The sequence below is a fragment of the Pipra filicauda genome, unplaced genomic scaffold (genome assembly GCF_003945595.2).
Source record: "Pipra filicauda isolate LSUMZ 115617 unplaced genomic scaffold, ASM394559v2 scaffold56_size3634133_pilon, whole genome shotgun sequence".
NCBI lineage: Eukaryota > Metazoa > Chordata > Aves > Passeriformes > Pipridae > Pipra > Pipra filicauda.
Window position 1 is genome coordinate 3,593,967 of NW_024104720.1, and position 25,881 is coordinate 3,619,847.

A 25,881-nucleotide genomic window follows, 5' to 3' on the forward strand; every position below is an offset into this window, starting at 1 on the left:
ATTTTTACATTAGCTTGGGGGCTGCAGAAGAGTTTTATCAGAGTTAGAATGAGGAGAGGAAGGAGGAATATGATGTGGTACATGAAGGTGAGGTTTATTTTGGTTAGGATGCAGAGTTAGATTATTTTATTTCAGTTATTAAGCTATTCTTATCTCAATCTACATGATTTACCTTTTCTTCGTGGTTTTCCTATCCACCCTGGGGGAGGATTGAGTGAGCAAGCAGCTGTATGGTACTTAGTTGCCAGCTGGGATTAAACCACAACACATGTAAGAACAACAGAGTAGGGAGAGAATATTGTTTTTCATACACTGAGACACCATTTTTAGCAAACTTTAATTGTCCCTGGCTTCCTATTTGTTGTCTTGTTTAGCTACTGCATATTATAATTTTAGGGTTAGAAAGGAACTTCTTAAGATCTTGGCTTAGCCAGTGAATTCCAGATACGCATTGTGTGCAGTCACCCCACTGCTCTTCACTTGAAGTACCTGCTCTGATCTACATTCAGAGCTCTGAGTTCCACAGTACAGATGAGAACAGTCTTGGATTTGAGTGCACCTACTGTATTTGGAGGCTTTTTGAGATCCGAGCCTGGGGTGAATGTAGGTGTGGGCACTCTTACATGTTTATTTCATTGTACTCTATTCAAGAACTGGGGAAAGCACTGCTGTTCTGCCATGGACTGAAACGTGTCAACAGGGAAGGAGTAAATTCAGTTCTTTTCTAGCAAATGAATGTAGCTCTGGTTAATGTGAAGAACTTTCTATTTTATTTTTTTTATAGTCAGGGTTACCCCCTGTTGTCTTGGGGCTTGTGATTATTTGTGTTAGATGACATCTCTGGTCCTGTATCAATGTTTCTTTAGGAGTAGTATGTTAGTATTATCCATGAGCAGAAAGAAATTTTAAGGCTTAAAATATTTAGACCTGATATTCAAAATTTGCTACTGGTTATCTAATTTGGTAATATTTTGGGTATTGGATGCTTGAGAGCTATTGCCTATACTCTAATTAAAATAAATGCTATAATGTCTTCATCATAGGTTCTACAGCAATTTGGTTTTACACTTATTTTCTTTGTTTCTTCACTTGAATTTTCTGTTAGAGTGCTGGTGATTATGAAAGGCTGTATACCTGTGTAATTATCACAGAGCCATTTTAAATGTGGTTTTATGTCCCAGTGTCTTCCACAAGTAACTGCTATTTGCTAAGAGATTTGGCAGCATCTCCTGTGCAGTTTTGGTATGTCAGGGTTGACTGAACATGTAAAAACAACAGCCAATCTGCTGTTTAAAGGTTGGCATGATTCTCAGTATCTTCTTGTGTCAAATTCAAACTATATGGAAGATGGCTCTTCTCTCTGTTTGCTCCCATGCTGAGGGGAAATAATAGGCAGGATAACATTCAAAGTCAGGTTGGATGAAGCTCTGACCAACATGATCTAGTTGAAGATGTTCCTGCTTGTTGCAGGGGTGTTGGAGTAGATGGCCTTTAAAAGTCCCTTCCAACCCAAGCCATTCTATAGTTTTATGTACTTCCACACAGTTCAAAGTATTACCTAGATACAGTAGTTTCAAAGTGTACTCCGAATGCTGTTGAAGTGAATGCTGTCCATAGGCATAAGCTGGTAGCAGTGATAAATATTAAAGGTAACTGGGTAAGGAAAATGCCTCTTCCCATTGTCTGCCTGCTGTTTTTATCATAAAAATATTGGATATTTTTATGAGGTAGGAGTCTGCTATAGCATAGGTCTGCCTCTTGCAGACCAGAATCCTATTTTCCCCTAGAAAATTGCATTTATAGCCATCATCCCTGCTGCATCCTGATGTTCTTGATGAGAACAATCATGCATGTCTGCTATGGCATTCACATTGGGAATTTTCTTGCAGGATTGTTGATAGATACATGGGTTATTTGAGTTTGACTTGCCGGCTAGCCAGCACAGGGCTGGATTCTGACAATACTTATTCTCTGTTCAGTGATCAGAATACTTTTGTGGAGATTTCATTTTTCTTTACCTCCTTCTGCATTGTTGCAATTTAGAGAGCTGAGTTGGGTATGTGTAATGCTGTGGTGTTGTTCTCTTAAGGCAGATCTATTGTCTAGATAAATTATTAGCTGTCTACACTGGTTTCTCAGGGTTTGTAAATGAAAGTTCCTTGTGGAAAGAAACCAAACCCCATAATGTGTTTACTTGCAGTGTTATCAGAGACATCAAAATAGCCAGAAACAGTGTAACAATAAAGCTATAGACAGTAAAGTTCTAAAAGATCACTACATGGATAAGTCTTCTTTTTATGTAGGTATGTTACTTGGTATAGATAGAAAAATGGTTTGAAGAGGAAGGTCCACTAAAAATTTAAAACTTGACTTCTAACAATTATTTTCAATCAAACAAAATATGATAAAGAATTATTCTATTACATAAATCACATTTTTCACCTTTTATGGATGGATTTGCTTTCTTTCATTTTTACTTATGATGGCCTTTTGCTCTAAATGGTAATTAAAACTGGAATTTGACTTGGTTTTTCATGGTCTTGGCACATGTGATCACCTGAACTCTCTAAAATGGATTTGAATGGTAGAATAGAACTGAACTGGAACATTTTCAGTAAGTTGAAATAAATATCTTTCTGATCTAATCTTTTGGAAACCTGAATATAATGAGTCCTCTTATCTTTCCATTAATGACTTGAACTTTTTTTTTTCCAGTTAGAACAGAACTAATTTTCAGGTCTTTAGATTCTTACTTCTACACTTAAATCTTGTCTCCAAGTATTGCAGTTTTTTTTTTTCCTGTGCTATTTCTTAGTCTTACAGTTAAAAATGTGATGACTTTTACTGTCATATTCCTTCCTGTTACCTCTTATATCTGTTATATATTCCTTTCCAGGTCTCTGACCCCTTTTTGGTATTCGCATCTAACAAATGCTTTCACTGCTGTTTGTCCTCTCTTAGTTTTTCACACAGTGTTCATTTTGGCCATGCAGAAGTGCTGCTGGCCTTCCCTGAGAGTAAATTTGTAGGTTTAGATGTCTTAGAATGTACCTTTTGATTCTTGGATCAGGCATGTATGGTGTCTGTGTGTAAAGGCAACTGTGAAAATACTGTTTGAGGTAAGACATAAGGTCTTACCCATCCTACTGCTTCATGTCAGTTGAGCAGACTTCCTTACAGTCATCTCCACAGGACACTTCAGGAGTGTTAAAGTGTTCATATCTATTGCTGGGACATCCAAGTACACTGTAGGGACACTCTGTCAAGCAGGGTGGGATAAGAAAATAAATATGTGTGGACTATGCATATCAAGGAACATCAGCTAAGTAAGTAACTTTCTTTTTGAAGGCTAACAGCCTTTGAAGAATACCTAGACCTTTAAATGTTTTATGAATGTAGATATTTGGTGTTTGAGACCTGTGTTACTGGATATTTCCTAGCTGTGTAAAAGATAGGCTGATTCCTAACAGGGTTAAGAACTTTTGCAAGAAGGGCATTGAAATTTCCATGAAAACATTTTAGTCCTATGTTGTCAGTTATGCTGTCTGCAGTATAAAAAGTTGTCAGTTATGCTATCTGCAGTATAAAGAGTTGAAAGCACAGTAATTAATTGCAACTGTCATACTTCTTTTCTTAGGACACGATCACATGGACATGGCAAGGGCCGGGAGCGTAAGTGGTTTATGTTTTATTGCTTGCATCATGATTGCTTTCCTCCATTGCTTTTTATTTACATGACTTGCAGGCACATATAGTCAACCAATTCCTGGTTATTGGATTGTTCTTTGGGATTAATTTATCTTTTATCTATTATTCCCTAATTATGATAATCCTGATTTAGAGAAATCCAGGTATAAACAGTGTACTTCTGCCACTATGATTTTGTTGGTTTGCAGAATGGATTTCAGGTTTTTATTTCAAATTTACTTTTTTTTAGCCAAGTGCCTGAAGTAAAACAACTCGTTTCTGCTCTATGTATTTTGTTACCTGCAAATTGATTTGGTATATTACTGTATAAAATCTGTAGGGCTATTGTTTGAAATTAGTGTAGTCTCATGGAAAAAGTCAACTCAGAGAATTTGGAGATACTGTTTTCATTGTCTTGCTCAAATATAACTTTGATTTTGCAAATTCATGTAATATAAAATATGAAATGAAGCAGTTCCTGATTGTTTAAAAACAAATTTAAGCATTATTTTCATGCTGGAATTTGAATAGAAATTCTAAAATGTTTAGGTGAAGGTGAAAACAAGAAATTTTGAACCCTAAGTAAAGGGGAGTTGACTTCTTTTTATTGTTTTAAATGTCCTACCTGAGATCCTGTATTTTAGTAGTAACAAGGAAACTATTGGGATTAGCCAAGATTCAATTAATTTAGAATTTTGTCAGTTAGTTTTGCACTTGGGAACCAAGTCGAATTAAGGCCATGACTAGATTTGGGGACTTGAGGAATTAATTGATAACTTTTAAAAGTTCATCTTACAATTAATGTATCACATTAGAAGTAGGTGAATCCATGATAGTGTATAATGTAAATAGGCATTGTAGCATTTACTGCATGAAGGGATTTCTGTTCTCATGAGCTCCTACCTCTTCCCTTGCATTTGCACTGCAATTCACCTGAAAAAGTAACTCAGCCATAGAGGAGAAAGGCAAGTAGCTTACTTCCAGCGTAGTGTCCTAACTGAGGAGTCAAGAACACATAAAAGGAGGAAGAGGGAAGAAACTTGTAGGTGTGTTGCCTCAGATCACTGTAATATCTACAAAGCCTTTATTCTGAAGTGCTGACATCTGCTAAAAAAGTTAAATTAAATTAAAGCCAAATCTGAATCTGAGGCAGCATGTGATGTTATACAAATTGACTGGGTCAGTTTAAATTACAGCTGTACTTAATTAAGATTAATTCTGCTGAGTGACCCAAAATGTTTTTCTGATGTCTTAGCAGAAAATAATGTTAAGACTGATACATTTTTTTTTTCCTCAGCAAATGTCTCTCTTCTGTTTTAGTGTTAGTCAAAACTTAATCTGGAAATGTTGCTGTATCCAGGAGTATTGTTTGTTCAAAGGTGCTGTAACCTATAAAGTGGATTGAAAACTTGTCACATACAAACTTACACACTTTCTTCCACTTACTGAAAGTAATGTTTTTACTAATTTGACGGTATGCAGACCAGATCAGCTGACTACCTTGAAAACAAAGAATGACTATAGTATACAACTTCAATTTTCTCTACGTTAGACTTGAGTTAGATACAGGTTCTATCAGTTTTAGACTTTTATTTAAATTTAAAGTTTAATCTCTTAGGATTCCAGAGAGGTGGCAGAGAGAAAAGTTTACTTATAACTCTTTGGGGGGTTTTAATGCTCTTGGACAAGGACCTACAAACTAGACTTTGATGTTTCCTATCAGAGCCATAAACTTCAAATCACAGATTCCACTGTTGTTCTTGATCCTTTTCTTTGCTTTAGTGCATTGGAAGTAGAGTAGGAAGGAAGGAGGGAAAATATTTTGCACCCCTGCATGAGTGTATAACAAAATGAGTAGGGTTTTGCTTCTAGAAACTGCACTTCATCTGCCTACGAGGATTTTGACCAGCCCTCCCCTCACAATGCTTGACTTCTGTAACTACCTAGATACTGTATAAAAATGGGGTTACTAACGCTGCTCCCTAATTTAGGTTTACTAAATCCTTTCCTGGATTTGAACCTTAATGCTTTCCAAGGTCAAGTTGATTCCAGTTATCTTGTATCTTAGGCTAATAGAGCACACGTAGAATTTCATTAACAGACTTCTGCAGTATAATGAACTTTGATTCCAAACCGAGGTAATGATAAAATCTCATTGGTTATAATTAATCTTGCCGACTGTGTGCTGAATACAGCATTTTCCTGAAACAGACTTACTCTTTCTTTACACATTATGCATACATTATCTTTTACTGTTTGTCTTCCTGCTTTTGAGTGTTTTTTAAGATGCCAATTCAGTGTAAACTGCTTTTGTTGCACCTTACGGAATGTAATGTGTGGAAGTACTTTCAAAGACCTTTTCTGTTACTTTTATCTGAATATGATCACACCTACAAGTAGGAATGCTACTTGAAGACTTAGGAGTATAATGTACTACTGTTTCACTACATATAAATTTTTTTTTCTCCATCCTTTCCCATCTCTTGCTCCTTTTAGGTTTGAAATTCTGTGGCTTACTTTATGTCAGTTTCACAATTCTGTGGAAATCGAGGTCAGTAAAAAAAGAAACCCAGTTTATTCTGAGCAGGTTCAGAATATGTAATATTGTACTTGATTCTGCAGTAAAAGTTTGTGTTCAAACTTTGTATGTTTGTCTGTAAAAACAGGTTAAAATACCACTTATATTTTAGACAAATGGCTTCTGTATCTGAAAATGTAGTCTAAAAATGGAATAGCAAAATACAGTTTTCCCCTTGGCATAAGACTTGCTTTCTTATTGATTTAAATTGAACAGATAAATTTCTGACTCTGTTCAAAGAGTCTTTTGTGAACAAATTTCTTGTCTTTTAGCGGCCTGATTACTATTCCGAATAGTGTACCAACTTTGTATGTTAGACATCCAAGTGTGTGAATGCTGGTGTACAAACTAAGGGCTGTCTTGTAGAGGAAAATCATGGGTGGTTTCTTATAGGTTGGATAGGTTATTTAATGTCTGGCTAATTTTTAATTAGGCTGCACTAGTCAGAATGTGAAATAGATTTTCTTTCTGTTTTCCTATCTATATTCTTAACTTTGTTTTGAGGAAAACACTGTGTGATCCTAAGGCTGAAGACTATTGTAGTGACAATGCAAAAACTATTAAAACCATTCCTTTTAAATTGTTGTCTTTATGTATTTTAGACAGAGTAATTACATTTTGTGGACAATTACAGTATTTGGAAAGTGTTATATAGGATATTTGACAGATGTTCTGCAATTCATTTGCTTTCTGAATAATGAAGCAGCTATTTAGCTCTGACAGATGGAACTGATGACAGGGTAAATCAGTAGGAAGAACTACTGCATATTTACATACATTGTGTTACAGTAGTGACATATAATGCATGCTAATCACAGTACTTATCATTGCTCTGTGTTTGCTTATTTATGCAATCAGTTATTCTCAAAATTAATGAACGTACAAAATACCAGCCACTGAATGTTTGTATCTGTTGTAGAAATTTGTGGTTTGTGTTATCACTTTAGTTGGATATCATCGGCTATTAATAGCATATATTAAAAAAAAAATTGGTTCCCAAAATAGTGACCTGTTTTTTGCAGAAAGGCCAGGGAGTGACTGCCTTATGCAGGGATAGGACAAACCAGTTACTTGGCAGGATTTTTACTCTGTCTCAGGAACATGTTTTTCTGCCCTAGGCAAGTAAAATGTTCTTTCACACAGAAGTGAACACTGCTGAGCTTTCTTGATTTTTGAGGCAGCAGCTGCTAGCAGATGCTGAGTTTCTGTAGCTCTTACAGATCTTGCATAATAAGTTATGATCTTTGATAGTCTTTAAAAAAAAAAAGCAAACTAACTAGTGGCCTTCTAAAGTACTCCATACTGGAGCTGGCAGAGGGTAGAGGAACAGAGCTGTTTTCAAGGCTGCTTTCAAGTATAGGCAGAATACTTACAAGTATAGGCTGCTTTCAAGAGGCAGAATACTTGAGAACTACTTGTTGAATCTGTTTTTGTAAGGAAGTGTGGCAGATTTAGGAATGTAGAAGAAAAACTAGTTGTTCAAAGCCGTGTTTTTCCCTTGGTCTCCAGAGTTTGTTGGTTTTTATTCCGACTCTGTTCCATCAGCACAGAGATACTAGCAAATACCAACCAGCCTTGATACCACAGTTACTGCTGATGATGCGATAACTCAGGGAGACATACAACAGAACAACACAACATCGGTCTGTTTTTGATTAAATGATAGCTGGTAAGGTTAAACAGCCAACAATCAGGATCCAAAATTAGTCTGTGCTTCTCTGCATATAACATGTGTTCTGGCATACCATATGTGTCATCCAGTATGTATATTGAGAATCAAGCATCTATGTAGGTTTTATAATAGGTTTCTGTAAATATTGGCCCATCTATCCATCCTGTACTTGGAACTGGCATGCAAGCAATGTTGTGAAGAAGAACGGAGATATGATCATCTGCACATGTAGATTGTTTTGGCTCATGTCAGTTTGTTTTAGTGACCTGTCTGCTTCAGTGTTCATACATCCATCACAATCTGCAGCAGCTGAGAGTTCTTCTGGTTTTGTGAGTGCTGTTGAAATATCATGCTATTTATATCAAGTTAGGCACGGACATGTAGAGCACCTCTGAAATCTCCTCGTCTTCAAACTTGTTCTGTGTTTGGATGAATGACTTGACAGCAGTTTGCAACTCAAAGAAATGGAATAGGACTTGGAAGTTGAAGGAACAGTTATTCCACCTCTGTTAACTTCACAGTCTTTGTCCTTTTGTATATTAAATCAGGCTGGTGTATCTGCTTGTAATGTAAACCTAGAAGACAGGAGTCATATGTTTGCAGTTGCAGTAGTGCATGTAAGGAAAACTAGCAAAACTCAAAATAAATTCAAGATTTGCCCATTATAAGAAAAACATCTAATGGCAACATTAGAGTACTGCTGATTATACCATTATGTAATTGTGACAATACAGCTAACTTCAAAGTTATTGAGAAATATTTGCTGAAATTACTTCATATTTATTCCCCAGTTGTTATTTTATTTTTTAAAGACCAGTGTGAAATTTCTTGGTTATCTAGAAAGAGCTGAACAAAAGAATGTAAAAGAAAGGTTTATGCAAGAAAATGCTAATACTTGTAAATTATTTAAAAATTCCTAGTCTTACTTACTCTGCCTGGGTTCCATGAGATAAAAATTGAGCAGAGTCTATGTTATATGAATTTCTAGAAGTATGACATATGCTTAAGCATTTAAGAGTTGAATTATAATTTTTTCTATAGTCCTTTTGTTAATATAATTTTGTAAGTAACAGCAAACTGTACACAATTTTCACCGTAATGCTATAAGAGAGATTGTTTAAAATGTTAAATATTTTTGGTATAATTCAGTTCTCTTTATGCAGTTTCTACCTGTGTATATTCCTTCAGAAGAAGAAAGAAAAAATCCAGTGTTATATGCCAATAACGTCAGACGTGTAATGGCAGAGTAAGTATCTTGTAATACAGAATAAAAATAGATAATGTGTGATTTTAATTTTAGGATGAAGAAAATATCACAAAATCAAGTCGGCATAGTTACCTGCTTGCAATGAAGCTTGTAGTCTGCAAAACTCTTTACATAGCAGTTGACTTCCTCTGTGAGGAGGCCAGGGAGCCACAAATACAGCAAGAACTGTAGGAGCTGATGTGTTTGGGTTTGGGTGGTTTTTTTTTGGTTGATTGGGTTTGGTTTTTTTTTAATAAAATGAGCCAGTTCTGCTTGCTCCTGTGGGTATTTAGTCTTTTGGGGGAAAGGTATGGGTGAATTTTAGGAAAGCTGATGTAACCAAATTTTGTGCTGTTGGGGTTGCATTTTAAGCTGTGACTCTTTTAATGAGGTTAAGAATTGTTTCATATATTCATTATTAGCCTGTGGTTATTTCGAACAGTGAAGTACAGGAAAGTCACTTCTGTTGGAAGAGCACTGATACAATATAAATTAATTGAAATCAAATGTTCATGTGACAACACTTAGAACACTTATCTATAGTGTATAATAAAGGCTACATTTAATACTTTTGCTCTTTTTGTTTTATTTTTGATTAACCCCTCTTATTCATTCCTTCTTTGTCCTTTCAGTAAATCCTCCATTAGTCAATAGATACTCTTTTTGGTATTTACAGCAAACGCTCAGGTCTGTGATCACTGATAACTCCTGAGAGATGGACGAATCTTCGTAGTCCTGATTTTGAAAGAACTTGTGAAATCTGAATTTCCTTTGTGCAACTTCTCTTCCGTTTCTAAGTTACCAGTTTAAGCTAAAGGCCAGCTTGTAGATAGTAAGTGATAATTCTTCTCTGGTTTATAAGCAGAACACAGGTCTGGGAATTTTTCGTAAGGGTGTTAGGACTATAATATAACGATAGATCAGTACTTGATCCGTTGTACAAAAGGACCTGTACACTGGCCTCGAAGACTTTGGTTGTTAATTTAAGACAGTCAGCTGGCACTACGCTAAGTGTTGTTCTCAGAGTTTGGATAGAAGGCCGTATTCTTAAACCTTCATTCTGAACTCTGCTCCAATCAGATGACAGGTATGTTATATATGTGTGTTATAAGGAGAAATTGTGAAAGCCTCCGGAAGTTTACAACAACAGGCATGTTGAAAGCCTTCCCTTCTATGTGTGCTTAGACGGTATTTTGTTTCTCCCATCACTGAAGAATTAAGTATTTGGGGTAACAGAAGTGGGATGCAGGTCTAAAGGGGATCAGAATGAGTGTTATCAAATACAACTTGCTTTGAGATGAAAAAGGGGCTGTAGGTGCTGTGTTGATGTGAATGGGAAAATAAATGTGATGGGATATCAAAGTCTTGAAGTTAAAATGCAGAATGAAACAGAATATTGATGCCTGGGTACCATGGAAAAACTATAGACCAATTAGCATCAACGTAGTCAAAAATTATTTACTTCTGATGGCTTCCAGATGCCTACTTCTAGTGGCAGTTCTCCAGACTTTCCCAGTTTGTTCTTGTGGCTTTTGGTACAGGAGATACCAGCTCAGATGCTGTCAGACTGTTCTGGAGCTGTAGCAGTTGCAGCTCAAGTACCTCAAGTGCCCTTTGGTGCTAGCCTTGTATTCTGCATTGCTGAACAAATGGCATTATTGCTGCTTCATGTAGATTAGTCTAGCTTTTCTTGAAGATTAAGTCGGTGGCAGTGTCACATTTTGTTGTCAAGGGGTCAGGATCTATTTAGGTGTCTGCTTTCCCCTTCTTCCCCATATTTTTCATATTTTTCTGGAGGAATAGTCTAATCCTACTGGATATTTTCCAGCATCAGAGGTGGCAGTCCCAAATAATAATGTATTTGCGAGTCTAGAACCAGTGTTGTGGAAAGCTTACATCTTGCTTCTGATTCCAAGGGAAATTGATAGAAGTAACTGAGTGCAGGAATAGGTACAATTTCCACTTCTGAAATTGTTTGCCTTCACAATAATTTTTTCTTTTGAACAGCTGCTATTAAGTGTTGAACAAAACATTTGACAAGAAGAATTTTGATTGATAATTTGATAAGAATTTGATAAGAACTGATTCTTATGCTGCTTGTTCTTGTTGATTCTATGAAAAACTTTTGGTTTAACCTTATTTGATTAGCTTTTCCATGGGCAGCCACAGATGCCAGTGATGAGGGTCTCTAGATAGTTCCTGTTCACTTATGCAGATAAATTGAACATTTGATGGAGGAGATGCTGTCACTCTTGGAGGTTTGCTTCCTTAGGACATAAGTTTCTTGCAGGTTGGATGAATTTACTTGCCCAAAAAGTGAAATCCAAGGTGTGCCTGGCCTTTTGACTCTGTTTCAGGCCAGGAACAGGCAGCCATAGGAGGGCACAGCTGACCACAGCTGACCCAAGGGACATTCCATACCGTATGTCATCAAGTTCAACATATAGACCTGGGGGATGAAGAAGGAAAGGGAGACATTCAGAGTGATGCCATTTGTCTTCCGAAATCACGGTGATGCCTGAGAGAGCCCTCTGGCATTCTGCTTTCCTGGGGATGGCTGATCACCTCCCTGCCGAAGGGAAGTGGTGATTGAATTCTTTATTTTGCTTTGTTTGTGTGTGCAGCTTTTGCTTTCCCAATTACACTGTCTTTATCTCAACCTGAGTTTTCTCACTTTTACCACCCAAGGGTAGTGAGCAAGGGGCTGTGTGAGGCTAAATTGCCATCTGGGGTTAAACCACAGCAACCATATTGGGGATGGTCATCTCATTGATGTGACCAAAAGTCCTGCAGTCTGGGTGATCATTTTGTAAGAACCCTTTCCTGCTGCTTTTCAGGACCTCATTTCACAGACTTCTAAAATAAACCTGCTTCATGTTTTAATTAATTCAAATGTAATATAAGCTGATCTCTTGATGAATAGTGTTTCAGTATTATGCACTGATCTGTAACCAAATTCCACAAGAACCCAGGTGATATATTTCCATTTTTTAAAGGACACTGTCATGGTAGATAATGAATTTAAGGGTCACAACTTCTACAGACCTTTCACTTGGAACTACGGCTATTTGCTTCTGCAGTACTACCCTGGAGTGATATCTTTCAGCACTTCTCATCAGAGAGATGAGTAAGATCCAAGCCTTAGAAGCTTTACAGCATCCATAAAAATCCAAAGTTTCTTTCTAAAAGCATTTCTTACTCTCACCTGTGTGATGACCAGTATTTTGATGTCTGTGATCTTCAACCTTTTTCTCACTGACAGATACATACTTAATAGCATTGGGCTAAAATCTTGAATCATGCAGTCCTGTTGCAGTCATGCAGCTCACAGTTTCTTCTGTTTTGGGGATTATCTGTGTCATCAGAATTGTAATTACTCATACAGAATAACCACTGCTGCTGAATATGCCTGTCTTCCTTTGGATCATTTGCTTATTCTGAACAAAAGCTATGTGCAGATGAAATTAATTTGCTGTTTAAAGTATGGTCCCCTACTTGTTCCTTAACAATATGCTTTGCATTTGATTTTCGCATAGAACATATTTTGTTTGAGCAAGTCTGTCTTGTTTGGTCTTTCTGACTATGTTCTGACTGCTACTCTGTGTAGTTGATGCCCATCTCATCCACAACATGCTATCAAAAAGTATGTTTAGAGTCACTTTCAATCACAGAAAATGTTGAATGCTTTTAAATATGGCAACAGTCCAGGCAAGTTCTGTCTTTAAAATCAGTAAATAAACTGTGGTGCTGTCTTGAGCTTTAATTTACTTCATGTGTTCTTTATTGCTCTAACACAGTTCTAAAACCACCTTGCTAGTCAGGTGGTATGTAGGTAAATATTATGGTCATGTGGGTAAATATTATATTGCCTCAGTTTTGTATTACTTAGGCAAAATCATGTTTTTAGTCTTCTGTGCATAATCTTTTGTTGATGGTAGTCAACATAGGTTGTTTTGATCTGTTAATTTAATACAGTTTCTTCTATATATTTTCTAGTTAAGTGACGAACTTTCTGGCTGTGTTGTCACTTTTTTTTTTCTTGTCTTCAGAGCATTAAGTCATGATTTATTTGAACTATGGTAGTGTAAAACTGTCAGCCACTTGAGACTTTAATCCCAGCTTTCCAGAATTATTAGGAACAAATCATTTGACCTTGCCATCACAAGTATTTATTTCTAAAAATTTCATAGTGATAAAGGAAACATCTACCACTGTTAGAGCATTGGAAAGTACTTAATTTTCTTCTTAAGATATGTCATCTTAATTGTTTCCTAGTGTAAAGTTCTTATTGCACATCACAGCTTTTTTTGGCTCTTGACAATTTTACTATCCTTCACTAGTAGTAAGTTATGTTATTTTTGGTGGGTTTTTTCTTACGCATTAAAAAGTCTTGTGCTTCTTAGCTGCATCAATTGCAACTTTTTATCCTTTACCTTGCTGTGTTGTTTTGCTGCATTGTAGTTTCTAATTTTTTATACTCAGTTAAAGTTAGTTATGCTTTGTGGTTTGTTTAGGCTATTTTCCCTTAAAAAAAAAATTAGTTGCCTCTTTTCATTGTGGGATTGTAGCCTTTTACCTGTTGGATAGATTCTTAAACACCTAATTTTCATTAAAGCTTTATTCTGTAAGACAATAGTTGTAATCAAAGTACTGTTTAGAGTATAGAAATTCTATTCTAAAGAAAAAGTAGGTAACTCTTTCACTCCCACTTTGCAAAAAAACAAAGCTGGTTTGTTACCTTGCTATCCCTTATCAAATATACTTGGAAGGAGTATGTCAGTTGCTCAGCTTCTATTTAGTTGGGAAAATTCATTTTGTAGGTAGGTAAGCCAGTGGTGGTGTAGGCAGCTAACTGTGAAAATTTGCACTGCAGGCCCTTTGTTCAAGTCTAAAGTGACCTCACCCATAATTACAGATGTAAACTGATTAGATAATTATACTCGGACCCATTGGTAGCTTATTAACATATAAACACGATTTGTTTTCCTTCAGTTTCTCTTACAGAGACTGTCTTTGAAATAGGGAGGAATATGGTTTAGATGGTACAATTTGGGGAAAAGACAGAAGCTAAAATACTGCAAATTTGTTAATTTTCTTATCACATGGGGTAGGTGTTTAAACTGAAACTTGATGGAAACTGGACGCCTTTGCTTCTTTGTTTTCCAAAACTGCAAGAACCTCAGAACCAAAGTTGTGTCAGCACTCCTGATTTGAACATTTTGTTTTTCCAATATTTGTAGTGCTAAACTCAGCATTATAACTACGTGTGACACTGGCCTGGAGTTCTGAAGTTTCTCTTTTGGTGAGCCCGGTATGGCAGACTTCCTGTAGAAATACTAAAATGTTAATAATCCAGTTTGCATTTTTCCAATAATTTGTTTTTCTTCCTCACTGACACAAACATTTAAAGATATATTTTCATATTTACAGTAGATGCTGAAATCTATTAAAATGCAGCGTATTAGACATGAAACTTGAAAACATCTGTCTTCCTTACATTTCCTCTGTCAAATGCTTGCCAGGATCACTTTCCACTTGTTGGAGCATGCCATAGTTAGAGCAGCAACTTACCAGTCTGACATATGAGCATTACATTTTTGCTTTTGAAAAATTAATACTTTTTTCCAGTATGCTGATGAAGGCAAAGAATATTACAGATAGTCTTCTGTTTCCATCTTACCTTTTCTCATCTTCTACTCAGTCAAAATCAGTTTTGGTTTTTTTCTCGAAGGCTTTGACAGCATCAGTATGTGATCTCTGCCACTATATGGGATACAGTAATGCCAGTTGTTGAAGAGCAGCCTTGAGGATGTGGATTTACAGTAGCTTACTGGTCTCTCTCATATTTATCTGTTGTTTTCAGTGGCCAGTTAAATTTAACTTTGGAAAAGCTGCTGTGCTCTGTGCCTATGCTGTCTGATGTTTCGTATGTGATTCTGCACAGCTACTGCTTGGACACTCAGCATTCAACTTTGAAATTCAAATCTTTTTATTTTTTTTTTTTGCATTTTTACGCCATCTAAGGCATCCCTGTACCATCCCTATAGGTGTTCAAGAAATGATTGGACATAGCACTTAGTTCTGTGGCCTCATTGACGAGGTGGTGATTGGTCAGAGGATGGACTCAAGGATCTCAGAGGTCTTTGCCAACCTAAAGGATTTGATGCTTTATTTGGGTTTCAGGTCACATACAAAAATGGACATGAGAAATACATTGTGCACTCTGTTCATTTCTGTAAATGCTGTAGTTGTGGCAGTTGGGCAAACACAGTTACAGAACAGGGTTAACTGTGCAATTTCTTGCTACGTTTATTTTCTCATGGAAGAAATAAATTTTTTAAAATTAAGTAATAATTTGCAGCAGTTTGGTTTGGGCTAGATTTTTGAATGCTGACAACACAAGGAATATCTGCCTCGTTTTTCACCCTTGAAGATTTGTGATGTGCAAATCTCCAAGACCAACAATTACAGGACCTGGTTTCAGCCAGAGAGAAGTGCAGCTGTTGGCAGCTTCTTTTTCCATCTAAAAATTAAACCATCATGAGATACTCTATTCCTGATGTGAACTTCAGACTCCTGACTAGACCTTCATTTGCTTGGAGAATGTCACAAAGTAGTAGTCTGAAAAAAGGGACTATCTACTCTGGCCTTCCAAAACTAAATAGGTAAAAGCTCTTCAGTTTGGGAAAGGTTGAAAAAAAAAAATAGTGGAGGATTGTTTTGAAGGTCAGCAAAATTGATGAGTGGTCTGGAAATGCATAGTAGGGGATTCCATAGCAGAAGAGATGGAAAGCACTCAACAGTAGATCAGCTGAAATTAAATGGAGTAAGTCTTTAAAACATGTACAAAATTGTGGCATTCACTACCAGATACATAAAGTGACTCCATCAGAGCTGAGATATACTGTAAAAAAAATGTGGTTAATCAGCGATTCTAAAACATAGTGGTACAGGTGGTCTCTGGTTCAGGAAATTCCTATACAAATGACTACTAAAAATTGGAGTTATTTGTCCACTGTGTTGTCTCTCTTTTTGCTCAACATCTCATAATGAAAAATACCAAATTTGATGTAATCTTAATATTTTCAGCACCTTATAAAGATTATAGCTGATTTAAAGAGCCTGTGGCGTATTCATTAGTTCACAGTTCTGCTTATTAACAACTTAAAACACTTCTAAAGTGTTTTTGTTGAAGCGGAGATTCAGAATGTCACAATATTGCCTGTACTATTTTCTCTCACTTCTCATCATATTACAGCAGGCACATTCTGTTTTATGTTCAGCCTCTTGCATGCCTAGTGGATTGGTATGCAGAAAATGAGAAAGTTGATCATTCACTTTATATTATGACTGCACAAGTGTTAGATGTAGGGAGCTGTTTGGTGTAAGACATCAGGATATGATAAGTACAACTGTTGTGTGTCATAGATTGGGTTTGCAGGAAAGCTTCTGGGGTCTTGCTTCATTTGGGTTTATTATTTTGAAGTGACTTACTGACTTTGAAATTTTATGTAATATGATATCATGAAAGGTAAATAGCCAGCATTTCAGGGAAGGCAGGGAGGAAAAAAGCCTCAAGGTGTATCAAGCCAGACATGCATGTCAGGCCATACAAATTTGCTGAACATTAAAAAGGCCAGGTTCAGGTTAACTGGCTGTGAAAGCAGAGGTAATATGAAGAGAAGAGGAAAAAAAATGCTTTTAAATAAAGATATGGGAAAAGTTGTTTTATTTCTAGTTTACTAAAAATATGGAGTTGCACTTTTGATTTTCATCACTAATTGAAATTATCTGTTTTCTTCTTTTTTTCCAGTTGAAGTAGAGAAAGGTTGCCTTGGAGATAAGTTAAAATAGTGTGGTAACTGGTGCTGTAGAAAATCCTGTGAGTTGCAGTTGTACCTGAGCCTCACAGAGAGCTCTAGGATGCCAGGCTTTATTCTAAGAAACTGAAAAATTCACAAGTCTTATCACAAATAATAAAGTTTATGTGTTCTCCACCTTCAGTTTCTTCAACATTCTGAGCTGAAATCAGGGTCCTTTAAACTGGTAACCCTATACAGCTTGTAATTTGTCTTCTGAACTAAAGAGCCCCTTGGACTCTCTCTGGCCTTGGTTGATTCTGTGACTGAACTTTGCTGTGAGCTAAAGTTGTTTCTTCCCTTCTCTACTTCTGATCTTTGTTATTGTGAAAGTCTGGATGTGTATACGTATGTGTGTATATATATATATATGTATACACACACACTGTTTAAGTCCATTTGTCTCTTTTGCTTTTTGAAGTCCAATGGCTGGAAAATTGCCAACAGGTGAACAAGAGAAGTTGCTTTTGTCCTTCTCAGTCCTGTTTTGTGTATGTGTGGACATTGAGCCTACATGCAGCTATTAGTAATGTTGGGCATTTACCTGTCCTGGCCCAATACCGTGCCTTTTATTAGAGCTGCACAAAGCTATAAAAAGATGAAGGTTGTCTTTCCCGCTGGTGGTTTGGCTAATTCTGAGGTGATCCCTGCTTTTGTTTGGAATTTGTTCTGGATCTTAAGTTTTGGTTGCTTGTTGATTATTTGTTTTGGGTTTTTTAATTCCTCTTTGGCTAGACTCATTCAACATGTTCATGGACCATTATTTAGAAGTTATTTAAATCTGGCATTGGTTCTGGGATGGCAGTCAGTCAGTCTTCAACGCTCCCCCCAGGTTGAATGCCTTGATCTTTCTTAGTCATCTTTCTTTTGATGCGTTTGAAAAGCGTCATGCTTTTGATTTTAACAAGTTATTGTTTCTTGCTTTGGCTTGCCACCTTATGGTTATGTTTTAACTTGTCTCTCTTTTCTTGTTTTCCTTGAGGGAACGGTTGTGGTTTTCATTTGGGTTTTTTTAAAGTCTCTTCATTCTAATTGGCACCTTTAATCAGTTTGAGTCACACTAATTTTTTTTTTGTCCTTTCAGAATCTTATTTGTTAAATGTTTTACTACTTCTGATCCCCTAATATGTGCAACAGAGGAACACTTTACCCTTCCAGTTTCTTTTAACTTATTTTTAACCAGCTTCCTCTTTTAGATGTAGTTGTCCTGTGCTTTAGCTGATTGCCTGTAAGTTCCTGTATTTCTCTTGCATACTATACCTACTGTGGCCTTAAGAACTGATAAATTTTGCTTGGCTGGACAAGATCTTTGTTTATTACCATATTCTTTTATGTATGCTGCTCTTGATAGTACTGCTTATAGCATGTCCTTGCTGACCTAGGGGTTCAACTATTTCACTGACAGTTGACATGAAAGGCTATAGGGATGACTGAGCACACAGACACTTCAAAAGAAGGGAATAGGAAGTAATCTCAACTGGCAGGATAGACTCTGCTTCTCTCGTCTGCTCCTTTTTCTTCTTTTGAAGAAAATTGATTCTGTATTGTAACATACCAGTGATTTAATCTTTTATAATACAGTATATTAAATACTGTAAAACAGAAGTTTTGACAAAGTCACAGTACCTGATCTATAAGTCAGGTTGAACTTGGAAATGGATTTAAGTCCCCACATCTTCATCTGTATTTTACACAGTATTCATTACTATGTTAACCCTAAGTCTATGGGGTGAAGTAAAGTATCACAAGAATCTCTTGGCCGTTCTGTTAGGTGTTTACTGGTTTACAAATACTACTAGGACACTTCTTAGGAGGAGGAACAGAAGCACATCAAGAAGAGAAAAATTTGGAGGAACTGAATTTAATTGCTTAAGATCACCAACATAAGGCAATCTAGTCTTCAACAGTCTGCATGATTTTAAGATGACTTTTCTATGTACTTGAATATTTTTGGTTTAGTTGGCTTCTTCCTTTTATTTCTTCCTGTTTGTTGTTTCTTCTTAGCAAAAGGAAGGCTATTGATTCAAGATCACTACCTTGTATGTCCTTGTTTTGTTCACAAATAGCTTACTAAGAATACCTATTTTTAATGTATCTGGTACTTTTGAGCTAGAATATCTATTAGTGAGGTGTTCTTCCTGAATATTTGACTTTGTCAGCCTTAAAGAGAAGAGAGAAACCCTGACCAGTAGCTTTAAGGTTAAGTGCATGTCTTACTAACATCTTAGAATTCCTGAAGTTTGACAGTTAATTGATGGACAAAAGAGAACTGGCTTATGTTATTTCCATTGGCATTCAAAGGCTTTAGAATGAGATTCTGAGGAATGGACTGCTTAACAGAAATTGTTCATTGCATGAGAAGTAACTGCAGTTACAGATCGAATTATTTATAATAAAGCATAGAATTGAATGCAGAGTTTCCATCAAAGCCAAAATGACTGTGGCATGCCTCAGGGTTTTGTATCGATCTTGCCATTAGTGTATATTAACTTCACATAGGAAAAAGGTGATTAGCAGTAAGTTAGACAAACTGTAGATGGAAAGAATGAAGGTAAGTCAATAAAAAAATTTCGTGAGGCTTCATTAAACTAGAAAAAGCTGCAAAAGGAGGTAATGTTCCTTACTAGTATAAGTAAAATCAAGTATGATGGAAGTCATGACACATGAGTAACTCATACGGAGCAGTGTTTCCTTTCTAAATTTTATCTTACGCTGAAATCTTAAAGGCCTCTTCCAAACCAAAGTGTCTTTCTCTCAACTTTGCATAGCAAATGAAGGGCAGCTACAATATCAGGATTTTTTTGGAGTATATTGTGGTGCTACTATTACTACAGACCATGAAGTTAAACGTAAAGCAAAAATGAATACTTAATTGTTGATATATAAAAGCTTGGGAGTATTTTTTCTTCTACCTTTCTTACGTCATACACTTAAAAATAACTTGTGTTTGCATGGAGATTAACTCTACTTGCTTTTATATGTTATATTCTAGCTGTTCTTTATAAAGAAATGTCACCTGTCATATAATATTAGTATCAGCAGAAAGTAATAGGTTGTCTGCTCAAGTGATTACACTAACATTAATAAATCAATAATAATAAAAATATTGAAAATAATTATTTATAAATATATATTTGTGTTCTGGATTAAAAATCTTGAAACCCTTGTTATTCACTTATATGAAAATATAAATTAATTTATATGTCTATGAAACTATGCACTGCCTAATTTTTCTCTTTTGTTTTTGCATATTTTGATGGACTCAGAAAATCAAAATAGATGTTCTGCAATGGTTCGAGTCCATATTTTGTTCTTTCTATGTGAGCTTATTTTGTAGGCTCTTCCTTATAATTTTTCAGACTAGAGAGCATAATACAGGATTTCTTGCTGTAAAAAAAAAAAGTGATGATTGTATTTGTTTTTCTTAGATTGTCTCATTTACAGTGTTTCTTTGGTTTATTCAAGGGCGCTGGGAGTTTCAGTGACAGATTATACATTTGAAGACTGTCAGCTAGCTTTGGCTGAAGGACAACTTCGTCTGCCTTCAGATACATGTCTTTTAGAATTTGCAAAGCTTGTGAGAAGCCTTGGGTGAGCATATACAATATTTATATGTAAGGTGCATATTTATTATATATCCATGTTTATATAGTTTTCCCTTCATATAAAAATAGTGCATTTATGAATATATATGGAATGTTGTCATAATATGATCAGGGAAACACCAGTATAAAATCAAACCAATACATTTGCAAGCAGCACCCCAAATCCTAGTGATTGTGAATTAGGTTGTAAAGTTCTTACTTTCCATCTGACAAGTCAGCAGAGTGAGTCTGAAGCAGTCATTCCTGAGCAAAACTAAAAACACTTTCTGAAGAGGGTCAGGAATACTGTGGGATTCCTAATGTTTGTTACAGTTAAGAGTCAATTGCCTTTTCCTGTGACATCTGTGAAGGGAAAACAAGGGATGCCAAACAAGGACATCCAGTCTTGTGACTGGATTAAGCTCGTAATAGTGAGGACAGAGGGGGCACCCTTTCCCAAGCAGCAGAAAGTGGTAGTTGATCTTTTGAGTAGGTTGCTGCCAGATGGACTTTCTAATGAAACTGTAGCTCAGTATATGCAGTGTAGATCTTCTGTCTTCCCATAGTGTCATTTCCTACTGGCTTTACCTTTCAGAAAAGCCTCAGCAAACCTGAAAAATTCACATAAGCCAAATAGTAGAACTTGTTGCTGCTGTTTTCCAGTTTTTCTCCTGCTTCTTCAGTCATCCTATTGAACAACCACAAACTACATGTGCAGCCTCATCCTATTAACTGTTTTAATATGCAAATATCCTTCTTCATTTTTTGTCTCATCACCTGAAAATATAGAGCATAGTTTCATGTTTTCATTCTGTACTGTTATTTCCTTTCACTGTTTTTTCCTTCATCTTCAGCTTGTGTACATAAATGAAAATAAAGAAGAGCAAAGCTGTGTTGGAGAATAAGGAATGTAGGACAGCTATACCCTATGCATTCAGATGATCAACATATATTAATCCATTGTCAGGACCTCCATCTGAAAAGACTTCCATTAGGACAGGAGAGACTTGTAAGAGCAAAGAAAGATTCTCACTTTGTTTCGAAGGCTTCGAATTTACTGTATCAAGAAAAAAAAGCAAGCGAAACAAAACAAACCAACCACCCACGTCTCTTATTATGGAGCTGATAATCCCAGGATTCAGTTTAATCCTCTTGTTAAGTTGTCTGGCTTCTGTCTGCTCAATTTAAAGCTGTTCTTTCAAATTATGCTTTTCTGGGTTTTTGTTTTGACCTCTAAAACAATTACATGCATTTGTGAGTGAAGTTCCCTGCAGCCCAAAAGTTCCCTCTCTGGTTTGAGCAATTATTCATTGGTGAAATATCCTGTCTGGAGTTGGGTATGTGCCAATAAGAAGGCTATTATGATGGTGTTTTTCTGGCACAGTTGGATGAAGATTGTAATACGACTTCATCTCTAATGCACATTTGATAGAAGTAGTCATTTTGCTGTTTATTCAAAGGTTTTGAGGCCAGGGAGGCAGTAAGATCATCCACTTGCATAGCTAAATGACTGGAGCAGTAAGTTTTATCCAATGGATTTTTCATTGGGTGTTAATACTTGCTTTTGAGCAATGACATACCTTTGAGGTAACATGCAATTTTAAAAGATTTCTGTAGTGAGACAAATTCAGACTCCTTTTTGGTTTACATTCTTTGAAATCAACGTAGACCTCAGTTTGCTACACTGGAGAGTTATTTCTGTACACATTATGTATCTACAGGATTCGTTATTATTTTCTGAAAAATTTGCTTGGTCTGTGCTCAGCTGATTGGGATTCAATCCAGAAGCCGTGCAGCCACAGCAGTGAGTTCTCATGCTTCATCTAACGAAGAGCTCAGGCTCTGTTAACGGAGCTATATAGCTGGCTGTAACTCAGCTGCTTCATACTGAATTCCTTGGTAAAATGACTGCTTTATCAAAGAGATCAATTGATCATAGGCTAACCTTCTCAAATTGTGCATTCGTTAGTCCTCAAGCAGTCATGCCTCTCTTGAGACTGACAATTTATGTCTGACTAGTGAGCTAATTACTAAGCTGTATGCAGTCTGTATCATAGTTTTTATACATTGTAAATCCTCTGCTTCATTTGATTATTTGTTGCATAATTAATTACCTCACTGTTTAAAGTGAGTCTATTTTTACTTGGGCTGGATCTATTACCATGTTCTAGACATTCAGTCTTGTTTGGATTTTGTGCCTTACTAAAGACGTCTTCAGATTATCTCCTTCAGGAAGTGTTAATACAGTTAATTAAATCTCATCTCCATCTTTTTATGAGCTGCTTTATGGCAGTTGCCTGCAAGGAGATCCTTGAGTCCTGATTTGAATTGATTTGTTTCTATTGTTTCAAACTTCTGTTTGTTCTAATTCCTGTATCCACTTTGCTCATGAACTAGAAGGACCCTCCAACTTTAATTGTTGCTCCCCTTTCTTATGGAACAGTGGCTTTTAGACCATCAGTGTCTTCTTAGAGAATTCGGTTTTCTAATTTTTTCAGTTGTGATTGTTCTCAGTTTTAGTTGTTTTGGGGTTTGAAAATTAGAGATATCTCTCTTTTCTAAGGGAAAAAAAAAGCCAAATGGAGCACATATTGCAATCCAGAGTAGAATTTTTTTAGTGACTGTGTTCTGCATGCTGTTAGATGGGGCTTGTAAAGTCAGGTCTTAAAGTAACCTGAAATTTTACTCTAGTGGTCCCGGCCTTTTGCACTTTTGTTTTTTTTTGGGGGGGGAGGGGTATAGGTTATGAAGGGGAGGAGAAAGAAAGCAACAGCTTTGTCAAACTTGGAGCCAGATTAAGGATCATCTGTTTGCATATCCCATGCTTGATTTATTTTTTTTTTTTGCTTCGCAGTTGTTTTATCCCAAATCTTTCACTTTTAAAACCCTAGGTATGATTTGGAACATATAGCAAAAGCAGATGTGTGTTATGTCCTTCTGTTTTGGTCACTGTTTTCTACTTCTTGATTTTTCTTATTAATTTAAAGTCTTTTTGGAAAAAATATTCTCTAGAAATGAAGGTTATGCATGTGTTTTCCCTAATTTTTTTTTTAAGCTTGGCAGCACTGATACTTGTCCAAAATGGCACATTTTTTCTTCCTGCGTGGTAGCTGGCCTCCACTTTGTGCATCAAAAAGCAATGAGTATAGAAAATTCAGCAAAACTATCATATGGTAACAGGGTGAATGTGTGTTTTATTATTGGTGTCGTGTGGCACAAGACTCTTTGGTTTGGCAGGTTCTTGGTGTGGTGTATTCCTTTAGTACACAGACTCTGAGGTTCTTCGTGCTTTTCACTGAGGACAGTATGGCTCTGCTGATTATGTCTTACTTTCAAAAAATACAGTTTGCACCACATTATCTTTTTCAGGTCATATTTCAGGAAAATCCACTGTTCTTGCCTTTTAGACTTCTTAGCTTTTGCAGTAGGATTACTTTTAGTAATTTTTATCTTTAGTAATGGGCAGCAATTTGGGTTAGAATTCTTTTTGAATTCCTAACCGTCTCTTTGCTTTCCTGCCCTGAGTATTTTTGGCATCTTGTACCCATGTGATGGGTAGTAGTGATGTCTGCCCTGGAAGAATATTCAACAACCTTAGCATGCCTGCAAGGTTTACCTCCTTACATACTCCCTGGCCCTGCTGCAATTCAATGAAATTCAAACCGACTGGTTTTGAATCAATTCTGCTGTCTCTGAGAAGCCTTAGTATTTTGGTAAGAATGGCATGAACTAAAGAGCAGTTCCATTTTGACTACTACTCTCCAGTATTATCAAGTCAGTTGTGAGGATCCTACTAGACAATGCTACTATAGGCTTCTAAAAAGATCTGTAAGGAGTAAATAATTACCTCATAGGCCTGCTGCCTGTCTATTCTTGCTCAACAGTCTTTAGCATCCAGACTACAGTGCAAACTTCTGCTTTACACGTGTGCCTGAAATGGTGGTCCAAACTGTAGGCAGAACTTTGAATTTCCAATGTAATAACCCTCACAGCTAACTAATAGTTCAGTGACATCTAAGTGTTCAGAGGTCATCTATAAAAAGAAAAAAACTTCTGGAGGATGTTGTCTGTCTGCATTTCTGATAAAAGCAGTACTCAGAGTATTCAAGAAGGTCAGTTTTGCAGCTGTTCAGTATCCTTTCTCCATTATGACATGAAGTGTCACAGAAGTACATCAGCAGACACAAAACTGAATGTATTGTGCTTTTCTAGCTTAGGGCATGTTTCTCTGTGCTTGCAGTTTACAGTAGCTATCTACAGGATCCAGCTGTTCTTCCAGCTCTATCAGACACTAGAAGGTTTTTGGCAGATTCCCAGCATGCAAGAAGGGAGTTTGTTTTCAAATAGTCAAATGCAGCTAAAACTAGCTTACTTGCTAAAAATAGTGGTAATTATGCTGAAAATATTCTACCTTCAGGGATCTGGTTTTCCTTGTGAAGTCTGCTGTGAAGAATTTAATGTTCAGAATTTAATATTAATCTTGAAAAATGTCCTTTCCATCTTCATGGACTCAGAATGGCTTTTTCTTCTCTTTAGTGTGCACTGACCTAAAAAAATAAAGCAAAACACCACAACAGCAAATAATATTTTTTGTCATAAAGCCTAGATCCTGCGTGGATGCCATTAGGGCAACAAGCATGACTTCATCAGTAAAGACATTTGCTGTTGGCTTTCTAGCTTTTATGGCCTCCATTGAGATAAAAGTAACAATTGTAAAGGAATTGAGACATTCAAACCATTTCACCTTGGTTCAGAACCGATTTACGAGACTTGCACTTGGCTTCAGAAAACTTTAGCATAGCAGCTTTGGTCATCAACACGTCAATTACTTTCTGATTTTGAAGCAAGCCCATCTTGGATTACCAGAAGTACAATGCAGCTATACTCAAGTTGAAGCAGTGTTTGCCTCACTGATCTACATACTGCTTTTGAGATTGGCTCACATCCTCTGTATTTACAAAAGACAGACCACAAGATGTCTGTAAGATTTGTGGTAAGTCATGCTGTTTTCCATACAAGGTTTTGCCTTCAAACTGTATTTTAGCTTTTACAAATTTAATTACTGGCGGAGATATTACAAGTCTTGAATACTACTCACCAAAGGGGTACTCCCTCAGTTATAGAAAGTGAATTTTGAGTCAATTTGTTGCAAACCAAATCTCTCTGATTTAGAGACAGATGTTGGACTATATATTCTGTGTCAATGGTGGCTTATCTCAAGGAAGGATTTAGATGCCAGCTGTCCTTATCCTACA

At 36.4% G+C, this 25,881-nt stretch overlaps 1 protein-coding gene across 1 annotated transcript in view; it reads left to right on the plus strand.

Moving 5' to 3' along the window:
* Nucleotides 1-25,881, plus strand: part of LPCAT1 (lysophosphatidylcholine acyltransferase 1) — a 61,244-nt gene that overhangs the window by 23,457 nt on the left and 11,906 nt on the right. Inside the window, exons 7-10 of the mRNA XM_027719366.2 lie at nt 3,638-3,672; nt 6,184-6,238; nt 9,101-9,183; nt 20,508-20,633. Of these exons, the coding sequence (XP_027575167.2) occupies nt 3,638-3,672; nt 6,184-6,238; nt 9,101-9,183; nt 20,508-20,633 (299 nt within the window). The remainder of the gene's footprint in view (nt 1-3,637; nt 3,673-6,183; nt 6,239-9,100; nt 9,184-20,507; nt 20,634-25,881) is intronic.